A 14700-nucleotide genomic window follows, 5' to 3' on the forward strand; every position below is an offset into this window, starting at 1 on the left:
GCTACCCTTTCCACCTGTGATCTACACGCGACTCACCGACGACACTCTTGACGTGAGTCTTCTCGTACGAGATCCTCGAGGCCCAACGCGGGTTGTATGCTCACGGCACGTCCCCGTTCAGACGAGCCACGCTTTGAGCTTTGTGCCCCGTGTGTCGTGTGACTGCCGTGTCGGAGAACCCAGGTTTGAGACGTCCGCGTCCCAGGCGGTCAGGAGGCCCCCGCTGTCCCGAGCTCCTAGCTCATGTGTTTGCCTCCGCCCCCGGAGGTCGTTGGAAGAAACGGAAACAGTGGCAACGGAGGAGGCGGCGTGGCGTGGCCGGCTTGCAGAGAGCTGTTCTGAGGCCAGGTCCCGATTTCTCGCCGCGTGACGTTGGGGAAAATTGTCTGAAGTCTCCGAGACGTCATTTCCACGCCCCCCACAGGACCGCTGCAGGGATTTAATTGAAGAGCAGGGCGAAGGCCTGGCGTGCGTCACGCACGCGAGTAGCCGCGGCTGCTCAGGACCGGACCTCCTGGTGTTATTTCGCGTCCTGTTCTCCCCTCCCCGCCACAAACCGAACGCCTTCCTTGATAAGCACGTCTGAGGGGCAGTCCCCGACAGGAGGCACAGGAGACGGTTTGCAGCAGGACTCTGGATGGGGGGGGGGGGGGGAGGGCGGAGGGGAGGGCGGGAGGGAAGCGTGTGGGCCCAGGCTCCCGCCCCGCCCCGGGGGAAGTGAGTCGGGGCGGGTCCCCTGTGTCTGCTGCCTCAGGCCTCCTGTGGTCTGAAGCCACCGTGGAACAGGGTCCCCAGGGCCGCCAGGCTCAGTGGCCAAGTCCCTGCAGGCCCCACCCCCAGCGAAGCCTCCCCGTGGGTCAGGGCGCTCTGCTTGCTAACGTGGGGAGCGGCGGGTGTCCCTGTTAGTAGGGCAGGGACTCCCTCTTCACTAGAAAGTCTGCCCGGAGCTGGGCTTCCCTGGGCGGACAGCAAGCCTTTTTCTGACTGAAATGTGATTATCTGTATAAAATCTCTTCTGGGGCGCCTTGGCGGCTCAGTCGGCTCAGCGTCCGGCTTCAACTCAGGTCATGATCTCAGCATTCCTGGTTCCCGAGTTCGAGCCCTGCGTCGGGCTCTGTGCTGACAGCTCGGAGCCCGGAGCCTGCTTCAGATTCTGTGTCTCCCCCTCTCCCTGCCCCTCCCCTGCTCGTGCTCACTCGCTCTCTCAAAAATAAATGTTAAAAAACAATAAAATTAAAAAAATAAACATTAAATCTCTCTGTGTAGATCTATCTATCCCTTGTAAATTCAGCTACTGATGCTGGCAGAGAACCTGTCCCTCTCCCTCCAGCTTTAAGATAATAAAAAAAAATTTTTTTTTTTTGTTTAATGCTTATTTTTGAGAGAGAAAGAGACAGCAGGGGAGGGACAGAGAGAGAGGGAGACACAGAATCCAAAGCAGGCTCCGGGCTCCGAGCTGTCAGCACAGAGCCCCATGTGGGGCTCGAACCCCTGAACCGTGAGATCATGACCTGAGCTGAAGTCGGATGCCCAACCGACTGAGCCACCCAGGCGCCCCTAAAATAATTTTAGTCCTGTGGAAGGACCCACGTTTATTATCCAAACCACAGGAACCTTTGGCCGTGCCAGATGGCTGCATCCTTTCAGAGGAGTTTGGGCAAGGCCCGTGGAGCTGGTTCCTGTAATAGGTTGAATTGTGTCCCCTGAAAAGAGTTAATTCTTGACCCTAGATGCCTGTGACTGTGGCCTTATTTGGAAACAGGGTCTCTGAGGACATATTAGGTGTGTTGAGATGAGGTCATACTGGGTTAGGGTGGCCCTAAGTCTGATGGCTGGCGTCCTTCAAGGGGATGGGGACGCATGCGAGGAGAATGCTGTCCAGGAGCCACCAAGTCACTCGGTCACCTTCTCAGTTCTGTGGCCCCCTGCCCCCTAAGCAAACAGGGAACCATCGCCTTTCCCTGAGGGCCACTCTTCTTGTCTGTTCAGGGCCTGCAGCCCACGTCTGGGGCTCAGAATGGAGGATGTTTCTGGCCCCCACTGTTTTAACCTGGGGGCCTTCTGACACCAGGCAGTTTTTACTGCATGGGGTCAAGAGCACGATCCCTAGTCAAGAATATCGAGGCCCAGAAAATTGGCTCCCGGCAGCAGAACCCCACCCGACCAACCTGCACCCCAGAGCCTGTTAACGAGCAGCTTAACGACCGGGTCTGTCACTCGGATAGACGTGTTGTCTTTCCACGGGGAAAACCAGAGCTGAAGATGCGATCTGAAGGCAGGCGGGTTGTTAGACACAATCAAAGCCGGGAACTACAGGGCCCCTCGCTTGGCACGGTTTTCATTTGCACAGCCCCGGGATAAGTGGGAGCGTTTTGTTCAGCCCTGCCCGCTCACACAAGGTGTGCTTTCAGATGGCTGGAGGCTCCGATCCGGACCAGGGCCACAGGCAGGACCGTGGGCAGTGGCAGAACCGCTTCTCATAAGGCCCCCTTGTTCTCGGCCCCTCCCTGCCGCTGCCCCTACTTACTCTCCCTGCAAAGTTTGCCGCCCGCCCCTGCTGGCTGCCCTGTCGCAGGAGAACATCCTTCCTGCCGGTGAGCCCACGACTATCCATCTACGCAGGGGAGAAACAAGACTGGCCGACAAAGGGTGTTTGGGTCCGATTGAATCCATGCCACAAACTCTGGTGGTTGCAACATCAAGGCCAAAGACATTTCAAATGATCCAACATCCACGGGATCTGGAAGATCTAAGCCGGGTTTGGCCAGGTGGACCACGTGGCCGAGTCAACGGGGTCCTCGGCCGAGGTCATGCAGCTGACCGCGGGCATAACGACCAGACAGGCTTTCCCCCAGCAGATCTCCCACGGGGAGGAGTCAGGCTCTTTGTGAACGCTGGGCCAAGAGGAGAGTCGAGCCTGCGGGGTCTACCTCACCCTGTGTTTAAGGACAAAGCTGACACCTGTCCTCACCCCCTCCCTCCTTCATCCCAGGATCCCACCCCGCTCCTGTGCCCGACAGTCAGTCTCTGTTCCTGGCTTGTATTTTGTTATTTTCTGTTTGAATTTTAATGGTATTAGGTCATACTACATTTACACGTTATGTTATTACTATATTTTATCGTGTGCGTATTTTGACGTCTACGTTTGTTACATCAGTACAGACGAGGGAAGGTCAGGGGTCTTTTCTGTGGGCATCAGATGAGCTCCTAACACCTGGCTTTTCCATGCCTTCTTTGCTCTGTCTTTATTTGGTGTTCCCTGTGGGTTTTGACTTGGTTCTTTGGGGGGCTCACCGTCCCTATGGTGTAGGTGTCCTGTTGACAGGGACGCTTGCTGTCAGCTTCTCAGCACCTAGAGGCAGGAGTGTCCAAAGCCCCTACTTTCTTTGGAACACCTGGTGGCTTGTATCCGCACGTGTCCGGACAGGGTGTCCGGGCCGACCGTGCCACGTACTGACGTCTCAGTAGAGTCACAGCAAAATCTAAGCCTGGGACACACCATCGGCCGCTCCCTGAACCCAAACCCTAAGCTAGTCCTGCACCCTAACATGTGGCCTCAGGCTAGCCCCCCAGGGAGGTCACTGAACTGGTGTGGGTCTGGCCCCTGACACCTCCGGGGACCCAACCCTAGTCCGAGCCATGGCTCTGGCCCTCAGGGGGCCCACCTCCTAGGTCTGAGAATGGATTGCTGGCCCATTGACAATGACCGGGTCAGGTGTGTGTCCTCAGCCGTTTGACTTGTCCAGGATGGGCATCCTGACCCTGCCAGGCTGCTGGCAGTGCCCGCTGTGTGGGCCCTTCGACGACTCCCTGGTACTGTGGGCAGGCTCAAGGTTCTGGTGCACGTGCCCGTGGGGCCCGTGAGCCATCGCTGCCCCTCAGGAAGGGTGCCACTGGCCAGCGGGGCTGGCTTGTTACTGGCCTGAAGAGGGTCTGGGTTTTGCTTTGCTTGAATTGCCCCAAATCTAACAGGGTAGGGCTGGGCTCTCCCTTCGCTCGCCGGAGGAGTCCCAGCACGGAGCGTCTTTGGGCACCAGGAGTCTTCCCCGGATTCTGACCAAGCCCCCTCGCCTCCTCGGTGCAGTCAGCCACCCTCCCACTACAGGCTTTGTGCACCCCCTCCCCCCTGCCCCGCATCCAGCCTGCCCAGCCTGGCACCCCTGCCTGGAGCCCCTTTCTTTCAGGACAAGCTCTCTCTCTCCTGCACCCCGTACAAGGTCAGCACAAGGTCAAAGGCCACAGCACTGGACACGACCTGGATCCTGCCCAGAACCAGATGAGCTGACGAGACAGCGGGGGTGGCTGGTAGGGAGTCGGGGTTGGTAGCTTCCAGCACACGTGAGACCGTCTTCGGCAACCTGTGCCGAGCACCCCCTAAGCACTGCCTGAGCTCGGACGGTGATGCTGGGATCCAGTGCAGAAGCCAGCCCTGCAAGGGGGGAAGGGGGCGCATCGCAGGAGGGGGACCCCAAGACCTGAGCTTGTGGTCCCAGTCGAGAGGAAGGACGGTGTGACTGGGGAGTGTGGAAAGGAGAGGGCTGGAGACCCGGGCAGGGTGGGAACCCGGGCCTTTTGAATTTGATAATCAGCCTAAGCGGAGATTGTAGCGGCACAGGTTCCGGGGAGGGGACAGTGAGGAATCAGTAATACTCCTGGAACACCAGCGTTTACTGTATTATTACCGTCAATAAGAGATTCTCCAACAGCTCTAGGATGCCAGACTCCGAACTCACAGAGGAGGAAATAGGGTTGGAGGCGTTCGCGTGCAGACGCAGGTTGGGGTGCCCTCTCGGTTATCAGTGACCATCGAAGGGCTGGGCGCCGGCTGCCAAGTCTCTACTGCCATCTGTGGTCACTTAATCGGCCCCTTGCACCGAGTGACCCGCCTGGCGTCCTCTGTGCCCCTCCGGGGACCGCCGCTGGCTCCACGGGGAGGTGGGCACTGTCCAGGGTGCTGTGCGCCGGGGCTGGAGGCTGCTCGGGGAGACCCGGGTGCGGACCCCTGCGGGGCTACACCCGGGGCTCGGCGAGCCCCGCCCCGCGTGCAGCGGCAGGCGGCGCCTTCCCCTTGGCCGGGCGCCGGGTCCACTGGGGGGCGCCATAGGAGGGGGCATTCCGGCCGCACCCTCTGGCGGGCGGACGCGGGGTGGGGGTGGGGGGCCTGGACGTCAGAACGGGACCCGGCGGCGGTGGCCTGGGCGCGGGGGCGCTGTAGGTGCGAGCGGGCGCGGGGAAGCGGGGCGCGGGGCCGACGAGGTGCGGGGATGCGGGGATGCGGGGCGCGGGGCCGTGGGTCTGGGTCGCGGCGCCTGCGTGCTGCGCGCCGTCGCCTCCGGGCTGCCTCTTCCTGCGGCGCCCGGTTTCGGTTTCGCCTCCGGCTCCGGGGTGCGGACCCCGCCCCCGAGCCGCGCCTCCCCCGGAGCGGAATCCTTGGCTTTCTCCGGTGGCCGCCACGGAGCGGTGTTGTTACCAAAGGGTGTCCCTACGTGTCTCCACAGTCACTTTTAGGAGAACGGCGTCCCCGTCCCCGTAACCGCGCGGCCCAGAGCGCAGCGTCCTCCCGGATTTCTAGGACTGCCCGCCGCCAGGGTCCCCGGGCCAGGATGGGCACCTCGGCCGTGACGGCCTCCAGGGTCGCCAGGCGGCCGCGGGGAGGCCAGAGGAGGAGGGAGCGCAGAGATGGGGAGGCCAGCCGCCCCTGCCCCGCTCCTGCCCTGCCCCTGCCCCCACTCCCCCACCCCTACCCTCTACCCCCGCCGCCCCTGACCCGCCCCCACCTCCCCACCCCCACCCCCTACCCCCGCCGCCCCTGCCCCCCAAACCCCGCCGCCAGGCTTTGTTTAGTGGCGGTTGCGGGGGATGGGCTTTGAGTTTGGCGCAGTTCTGAAGTTGGGGAAGAGGAGGGGAAACGTCGGGAAGCTCTAGGAAGGAGTGGCTTCCGGGGCCTGGGTTCTCATTTCTGCCCTCAGGCCCTTGGTGCCGGCGGGAAACAATAGGACCCTTCAGGGTGGGTTTCAGTGCCCTACTGTGACATTCCTGGCCTGTGGGGAGGCAGAGCCTGGCCGAGGAGGACGACTCTGGGGTAGAGGCCAGCACCATGGGGAGTCACTGAAAGTCTTGGAGTGAGAGCCCAGACCAGGAGGGTGGTCGCTTCCGGGCCATGTAGGGGTCAGGGGCCAGGTGGGGGCCAGGGCCCGGCTGTGGCAGGCTGGGCCCGGCTGTGAACCTGCCTCAACATGGGTTTAGTCCTGCCTTCCCCCGGAGAGCTCACTAGGGAGTGGAGAGCAGGCCAAGTCTGGGGGAGGCAGGGGTGGGCAGCAGGGTCAGGGCCCAGAGGACACAGCCTGCCCACCTGCCTGTTGTTAGGCATCCTGACGGCTACCCGGGTCAGCCCGGGGCTGCCCGTGCAGGCTGGTCGCTTGGTGGGTTCTGACTCAGCCGGTGTCGGCTGGCATTTCTTCAATGCCGTTTGCCTCACCTAACTCTTATGTCACCTGTGAGTCAGGTGCTTTTGTCCCCGGGCCCCTTGTCCCGAGCACACCGTGGGCATCCTCAGAGTCTTATTTCTGGGTTTTGCACGTGCTGTGTCCCTGCCTGGAACCATCCCCCCTCTGCCCACACCCAGTTCTCAGTTGTCCCAGCCCCATCTCAGCCCGGGGTCTGGGGTGGGGGGGCGCACAGTTCTCGACTCACTGAGTGATGGAGAGCCCAGGAGGGGTGAGCCTGGCTGGGGCAGTAGAAAGGGAACGGAGTGCCGCGCCAATGGTGGGGGAGGGGGTGAGACCCTCGGGGCTGGAGGGAGTGGGGGGAGGGAGTGGGGAGGGCTTAGTGGGGAATCAGGCAGGGGAGGTGCTGAGGATGGGTTTCGATTGAGCTCATTGAGCCGAGGAACTTCTGGGTGCTTTAATTTCCCTTTCCCTGAAAATGAAACCGAAGCAGGGCTGGTCACATGACGGGCGGCTCAATATATAGTCAGCTGCCTTGGGACCCTTCCTTTTCCTTCCAGACCTGCCTGAGCTTGCCGGCCTGGAGAAGACCCGTCCCGGGAGGAATGGAGTGTCTTTCGTGCGGGCATGTCTCCAAAGAGGATGCCCCCAAGTTCTGCAGCGAGTGTGGACAGAGGCTGCTCCCTGCAGCCCCCGTGGCAGGTAAGGGCCAAGCAGGGGCGGTGGGCTGGGCCCAGGCTCCGTCCCCCGTCCCCCGGCTGAAGTGGAAACCGCGCCGGCAGGCAGCTCAGGCGGGCAGCAGGGGGTCTTCTGTGGCCAAAGAACTCTTAGCGGAAGGAGCACAGTTTTGGAAAGAGCAGTTTCGTCTGCTCCTTTGCTGGAAGCTTCTGTTGCTCTGAAAACTTTCAATTTCATTTCTTGGAGAGGAGAACCCGAGGGTTCTCCGCCCCCTCGCGAATGGGAAGTGTCGGGGGCTGAGCTGAGGGGTCGTAGCGGATTTCAGGGGATGCTGTGGAAGCAGTGTCCCAGGTGCTGGGGTGGGGTGAGGGGTCCCCGCAGCCTGGACAGGCAGTCTCCTTCCCGGGGAGGGGGTGGCAGGTCGGTGCATGAAAGGGGAACCGTGTCTGGTGGCCCTCACTCACCCCTGGCTCAGGTTGGTCCTTAACTCTCTTGGCGTCCGGGCCTTCCGACTGACTTCCTTCCCTTCTTAGGCATTCTGGGACCACAGGACTTTTGCACTCTCTGTTCCCTCCGCTTGGAACATACCTGTTCTCCGAGGACAGCACCATGACCCCCTCACCTCCCTTCAGTCTTTGCTCCTCTGTCCCTCTGTCTCCTACCTGGAGGCCCACTCTGGCCGCCCAGGGAAAAGCGGCCCCTCCCCCTCCCCCACAGCCGAATTACCCTTTCTTCATCAGGCTGCTTGCCCTCCTAGCATTTGGACCAAGGCAGCCGGCGGCTTCGGAGGGGACCTTTGTTCTCTTGTTAGCTGCTTTTCTCCAAGTCCCTTGCACACAATAGGTGCTGAATTAATACTTTGGGGGCCAATCAAAGAAAGTTCTCTAGAAGACCATGTGTGTTTTCTTTCTTTTTTTAAAAAAAGTTTTATTTATTTAGGTGATCTCTGCACCCAGCGTGGGGCTTGAACTCACAACCCCAAGATTAAGAGTCTGGGTGCTGTAGCGACAGAACCAGCCAGGCACACCAGCCTTGTGTGTCTTCTAAATACGAGGGGTGTGTGTGTGTGTCCGTAAATGCTGTCAATACCAGGCTTCTTGCTTTCCGACCTTTGGTAACCTGCCAAAGTGCGCTGTGTGTTAGGGGTGAGGCGATTCTTCCCTGAAACAACAGCCTTGGTACAAAGTGCTCACGTCACAGATGCTTTTATTGGACCGTAAGAGGGTCAAAGAGGCTGCTGCCATTGCTGTCAATTTCTGTTTGATTTTCTTGTGCTGCAGCCCCTGGAGGGAGGAAGTCTGGCTCCAGGGGTCTGTCTTTGCCTGTGGAACCCACGGGGCTTGACTCATGCAGTCGGGCTCAGGGCTCAATGTCCTCTCTCGTTATTGATCCCTGGCGGTCCCGGTGTGGAACGGCCAGCATAGCTGAGCTCCTGGTGTCCGGCTGGAATTTCCCACCTGCCAGGGCTCCCCATCCCTGGCCATTAGTACACGCGCCTGGATGGGAGACCTTGTGTGTGTGTGTGGGGGGGGGGGGTCTTTGGGACCCCAGAGATTAAAAAAACCCCAAAAAGCAAAATCAGAGCTTTTGGTTAAATTCAGGGAGCCTGGCGCTGTGCCAAGTGTTGAGGGCGCAGCTATCGTAAATTCCCATCTTACAGACGCCAAGGGTGAGGCCGAGGGAGGTCAAGTATCTTGCCTACAGTCCCACGGCTAGCAACTAGCAGAGACGGGGTGGGATGGGGTCCCGGATTTGGATCCCGGCCAGGCGGCTCCGGAGCTCGTGCCCTGGGAGGGAGCCGTGGTCTTGGTGGGCGGGGGGGCCCCCTGTGTCTGCTCTGCTGTGCCATCCCAGCCAGGCTGGGCAGATGTGCAGCCCGGGGCCCTGCTGGTGTTCGTTTTCTCAATGCCCGGTGTTCCTTTTCTTTCCGCTTAGAAGAGTGGAGAGGAGGACCCAAAATGCGCAGCTTATTAGGGTAAAAATAGTAGGAGAGCTCTCTTTATTGAGAGGGAACATTGGGAAGAGAACGCCCGCTAACCACGGGCCAGGAAGGGTCTTTGTGTCATAAGGTCCTGGTCGCCCCGCTTCCCTTCCCCCTGGGGTCCTTCTCAGGTTCTACCCCCCTTGGCCGGATAGCTCTAGGGGGTGTCCCTTCCTGATTGGCTCCTTTCCGCTGTGTGAGGGGTGGCCTACCATATCCGGTATCCGTTCTTGTAGGAAGTACATTTTATGGTCTACTTTGAGGTCGAGTCTTTTGTCAAATTCCTAAGGGGACCCTGAGGGGGAGTAGGTGGGTGTCTGTCACATTCGTAAGAGGACGCCTGAGGGGGTTTGCTGTGGTCCCGATGCTCCCAGCATTCTTCTAAAATATGTGTTTTTCTCCACCCAGGGGCCTCGGGTCCTAACCTTTCCCTCTTTGCCTCTTTTCTTCTATCTTTTCCCATCGTACAGGCACTGGCCTGTAGTGTGGGGGTCAGGGGTCAGGGGTCAGGGTGAGGCAGGGGTTGAGTGTGGGCCTCAGGCTTCAAATGAGTTACTGAACCGGTAAAGTAGGGGGATTCCCCGACGGACAGGCAAAGAGAAGTCACAGGTGCCTCCTGGTGACCCACCGCTTAGGGAAAACGCGCTTTGCGCCTCTCGGGGTCTCCACGGAAGCCCACTGTACCTCTGCCCGCCTCTCGTTTTGCGTGAGGGGCTCTCAGAGTGCTGCCCAGGGCATCCGACGTGCCTGCCAACAGAGCAGGGGAAACGGAAGTTCTGGGTGACAACCTGGGTGTGCAGCCTTTTTACAGAATGCCGCGAAGTCCGCCTGTGGTCACCAGGCAGGGCCCTGCCCATCCCGGCCGGCAGGGAGAGCAGTGCAAAGCCCCCAGCCTCCGAAATGCTGGCACCTGCAGGCGGTTCCGCTGGCCGGTCTGTGAACCATGGCGCCGGGTCACATGGGTGGCCCTCCCTGCTGCTGGCGGGAGCGGGGCCGGGCCCTGGTCACTCAGGAGGGACACACAGGAGGATGGGACTCTGCCCGCCGGGTCCCCAAGGGCCTGGGGTCTGAGGAGCAACACCCTCCCACCCGCCCCAAGCACATCGCTTCCTGCTTCCTGCTTCCCGGCCTCTCTTGCTCCCTCACACGCTGGCTGTGCCTCTCTATTTACAGGAAAACAAACTGAAACCAAGATGCAGAGGGCTTGGCTGGAGCTCCGGAGGGACATCTTCTCCATTCAGCCGCTCATGGGCCCTCCAGCCTGCCCAGCCCTTGAGCTCGGGGCACTCCAGACCTGGGGCTTGGGGACCCCGGGGGCTGCGGACAGGGCCGGTCCCTCGGGAGCCCGATCGCAGCCTGGAGAGGCTGGTGTGGCTGTTCAGAGGTGCTGATGATATAATTTGCTATGGGGTTCGAGAGCAAACCATCAAGAAAGAATTCTCGAGACCTTTTTTGGTATAAAAAAGGTGGCTTTATGGAGGCACAGGGACAGGACCCCCTGGGCAGAAAGAGCTGCATTGGGGTAGCACCGAGCCATTGAGTATATACTTAACGTGGGAGGAGTAGAGACAAAGGAAGTTCCCAAAGGGACTTTCATATGTTAAAGAAGTCTCTGGATCCTGGAGACCTGGCTGTTGTCAAGCTAAGGAGGTTTTTCCCTGTAGCAGAACTTTAACATTAAGACCGTTGGGAGTTCCTGGAGGAAGGTCAGACTTGGCTGGTCTCAAATATTTGTCAACGGGCCGCAGATTATAGGGAAATTTAATTTTGTCTACATTTCTTTTGCCTTTGTTCCCCACATCACTGGACACCTGGGTCTTGGGGGAGCCGGCCGGGGGCGGGGGTGGGGCGGGGCGGGGTGGGGGCACATGCAGAAGTATGGATGGGGAGAGAGTCCCAGCCCATCCTGGGCAGAGGGTGGCCACCTTTGCCAGGGGTAATGTTGGGCCAGTCCGAGGGTGGAGGGGAGGGCGGGGGTGGGGGGTGGGGAGGGCCAGGTGTCCCAGGGGACCCAGGTGGGACTTCTTCCTGGCACCCACCATCCTACTTTCCGTCTCTGCGAATGGGACCCCCCGGCCCCCGATCCCCCCTCCCCGCCCCGAACCTCATGCCTTACCTGCTTTAGCCTTTGGGGCAAGGAGGCCGCTGCAGACACTGTTTTCAGGCTGAGGCAGGGGCCGGGGTTGCTGGGGGTCCCGGGCCAGCGGCTGGCCGGCCCAGGGTTGCGCGCGCTGCACCCCCAGACCTGTTTCTGGGGCACTCGCTAGGAGCCAGCGTGGGTGATTGATGCAGGTTGAGCTAATTTTGTGCAACATTTTGTTGGGGCAGTGACTGGGGGCTGCCCGCCCGCCAGGCCCCTGCTTTCTTCCCCCTGTTCATGTGCTAATCGGCCATTGACCTGCTGTGGGGATCTGAAGGGGAGTTCAGACCCACTTAGCTCTCTGGATTCTAGAAGGTTTTCTTACCAGCAGGCTTGCCTTTTGTAGGGGCGCCAGGGGCCCCGCGGGGTGGGGGGGAGGCCATGCTGCCCAGCATGCAAGCAGGCTGCAGGGGTGGGGGACGGGAATTTGGTCTCATTGAGCTAAAATGTCCTGCAGGCGAGGACCCTGGCCCAGCTTCTGGGGGGTTCAAACCCTGCATTCCCATTTGCCACCTGCGGTGGGGGGGTGGGGGGGGCCCAGCTCTGTGCTTCCATTTTTTTGCATCCAGCTAGGAAAAGCACATGCCCGGCATGGTGGCTGTGAGCACATCACGGGTTGGCCCCACCAAGTGCCAGTTAAGGTGTCCCCTTACTGAGTCCGGCTACTTTCCTTTTTATCGTGACGGTAGAGATAACAGGTGCCGGTGTGCAAGACGGTCGGAGTGAAGGAGGGGGTGACATCTTGAAGCCCCATACCTTCCCCCCGTCTTTTTTTAAAAAAAATTTTTTAATGTTTATTTTTGAGAGAGAGAGAGAGACAGACTGTGAGTGGGGGAAGGGCAGAAAGAGGGGGACACAGAACCGGAAGGGGAGGTGTTGGGAGAGCCTGGGTCCGGCCGGGGAGCGGGGCTGGGAATGGGGCACCTGCCCCTGAGAAGGGGGTGGGGGGAGTGGCACATTCTGACTTAGAAACATGAGGACCAGGCCACCCTGCCCGTGCTGACATCTGGAAAAGCTGGGCGCTCAGAATGCGTCGCTGCTTCCTTGGGGCTGGGGCCGGGGTCCTGGGTCCCTCGTGCCCACTGAGAACAGAAAAGGTGCCCAGGGCAAGCGCACGATGGGGGAGAGGGATGATGTGTCCACAGTGACTTCCCTTGCTTTCCCCCGAGATTTGACCTGTGTGCGTGTCCCTTTGTAGATCCCAAGAACAGCAGCCTCCAGGCGACGCCAGCCCCAGAGGGAGAAACGGAGTACGGACAGGAGCTGAGGGAGGACGGCGGCCCTTTCTTGTCCCCGGGCTCAAATCACCTGCAGCAGGAAAATCTAGACGAGCCCCCTTCCGACGTCTCCGGGACCGCGCCAAGAGTGAGTGTGCCCCGTCCCCGGTAGGGTGGGCGTGGGAGGGCCGCTTCCCACCCGCCTGGCCTGGAAGTTGCTCGCTGCTGTGGCTGCCTCGGTGGCCGAACCAGGGCCCCTGTCCTTACCGTACTGCTGTGCGGCGGCCCCCACAGGGGCCTCCCCGCCCGGCCCGCTGGTGGCCGCCCTCCTCTGGGCCTGGTCGGCTGCACGGTCTCTGGGTCCCCGTCCCTCCGGGGTCGCCACCCGCCTTCTCCTCCCGCCAGACCCGGCCGCTGTGTCTCCCAGCAGAGACGGGGTCTGGGCACCTGAGCCCCTGCCCCGTGGCTGCCCGGCTCCTCCCTGGGCCTCTTCCCGGTGATGGTGCGGGTTTGGAGGTGTCTCAGAGCCACGGGGACAGGCGGGCACTCAGGAAGGACACTCCTCCTCGCACAGGTAGGGGCTGCTGCCGGGTGTCCTTCCGTCTCCCCTGCAGGGGTCAGGCCCAAAGAGTGTCTTGCGACAGGTTCAGGGAGAGTGACGGGAGAGAGCTCCCAGTGTTGGAGTCCACACCCCGCGGGCCCGGGGATTCCTGCCGGCCTCTGAGAGAGGGGGGCTGTCTTTCTGTGTCTGGGTCGGGGCTGGGCTCCTGCCTGTTCCTCGGTTATTCTTCGTAGTGGTCAGGCCAGGGCGGCAGTGTGGGTGTGTGTTGAGGGGGTGTGTGTGTGTGTGTGTGTGTGTGTGGCTGGTGTGTATCATGTGATATGTGTGTGTGTGACAGCGTGTGTCCTTCCCTTTGGCAAGTCGTGGTCCGGAGGAGGATGTGGGACGTTGGAGGTTCGGCACCGAGGAGCACACACGCAGCTCTGTGAGTGAAAACGGTGCCGAGTCCAGAAGGACTGTTTTGTTTTTCTTTTAATTTTTAAATTTATGTTTGAGAGAAAGTGTGAGCAGGGGAGGGGCAGAGAGAGAAAGACATAGCCTCTGAAGCAGGCTCCAGGCCCCGAGCCGTCAGCACAGAGCCCGACGTGGGGCTTGAACTCACAAACCACAAGATCATGACCTGAGCCGAAGTCGGACATTCAACCGACTGAGCCACCCGGGCGCCCCTGGGTTTTCTTTTTTAACAGAGTGAGCTTAAGGCTGTTTTGGGAACAAAAATGGGCGAGAATAACCAAGAATATTGTGAAAAAGAAAAGTCCTGAGTGGGACTTACTGTACTAAATCAAACAAAAACGTGGTACAAAAGCCGTAGTCAGCAAAACCGAATTCAGGGGGGTGATCTCTGTGCCAGAAGAGGCGGCTCTGAGTCAGAACCTAGTACTGATGAGAGCAGTTGGGGAAGAGATACAGAAACAGTGATGTGATCTCTGAAGAGGGAAAGGTTTTCCAGTAATTAAAGCAAGAGAAAAGTGTACAAACAAAAGATGGGTATCTTTGACTCCAGAAAGGTCTCAAAAGAACTGAAAACCTCATAGGATGTGGTAAGCACAAAGGACAAACAATCTAGGAAAAAATAGAGAATATTTGTATTCACATAAAAATATTTTTAGCAAAGGATGAGTTGCCTCAATATGTCAAAAGCTCTCAGAAATGAAGAAACAAACAGTAAACAACCCAATAGAAAGGAGTGGGCCAACAAGAGATTCTAGTCCAGAACTGATAAGATACTAAATACATAAACGTCCGACCTCTGAACTCCAACGCTGAGAATGAAAAGGACTGCTTTTATATGAAACTTATCAAAGTCAAGAGTTGATTTATAGTGGGCGTTCGCAGAGATGGGACAGGGTTCTCCCTGCACCTGAGGTAACGGGGTGGGACCACCCAGCAACACAGGGTCCTTCGACCCCCTCTTCTTCTCTGACTTCATCATAAGAAAAGAACCCCAGAATGCCACCCGAAGGGTCAGGATAGGGTTTGATCACAGCCCGAGTCTCGAATGGCCCAAATCCCGGAATCCGCCTGAATATCCCACCATGGGAGGCCATTTGTATCGTCCTTACGGCGGAATGGACCGCGGCCTCCCAACTGCTACTTTCCCGAAGATTAAAGATGTGGGGAAACTCTCGCAATCACAGTAGATAATTAACTAACCCAATAAAAAGATTGGTACCAGC

At 59.4% G+C, this 14700-nt stretch overlaps 1 protein-coding gene across 5 annotated transcripts in view; it reads left to right on the forward strand.

Moving 5' to 3' along the window:
* The first annotated feature begins 5107 nt into the window (after positions 1–5107).
* RNF213 (ring finger protein 213) overlaps positions 5108–14700 on the forward strand; it is a 104589-nt gene continuing 94996 nt past the window's right edge. For 4 of the 5 annotated variants that reach the window (XM_045489802.1, XM_045489806.1, XM_045489803.1 and 1 more), the window contains exons 1-3: positions 5637–6717; positions 7007–7148; positions 12444–12610. In XM_045489802.1, the coding sequence (XP_045345758.1) occupies positions 6700–6717; positions 7007–7148; positions 12444–12610 (327 nt within the window). In that variant the 5' untranslated portion in view covers positions 5637–6699. Of the gene's footprint in view, positions 5216–5636; positions 6718–7006; positions 7149–12443; positions 12611–14700 lie in introns of those variants that run through there. The other variant, XM_045489805.1, reaches the window with a different exon arrangement.

This window comes from Leopardus geoffroyi, chromosome E1, assembly GCF_018350155.1.
Source record: "Leopardus geoffroyi isolate Oge1 chromosome E1, O.geoffroyi_Oge1_pat1.0, whole genome shotgun sequence".
In the NCBI taxonomy this organism is placed as follows: domain Eukaryota; kingdom Metazoa; phylum Chordata; class Mammalia; order Carnivora; family Felidae; genus Leopardus; species Leopardus geoffroyi.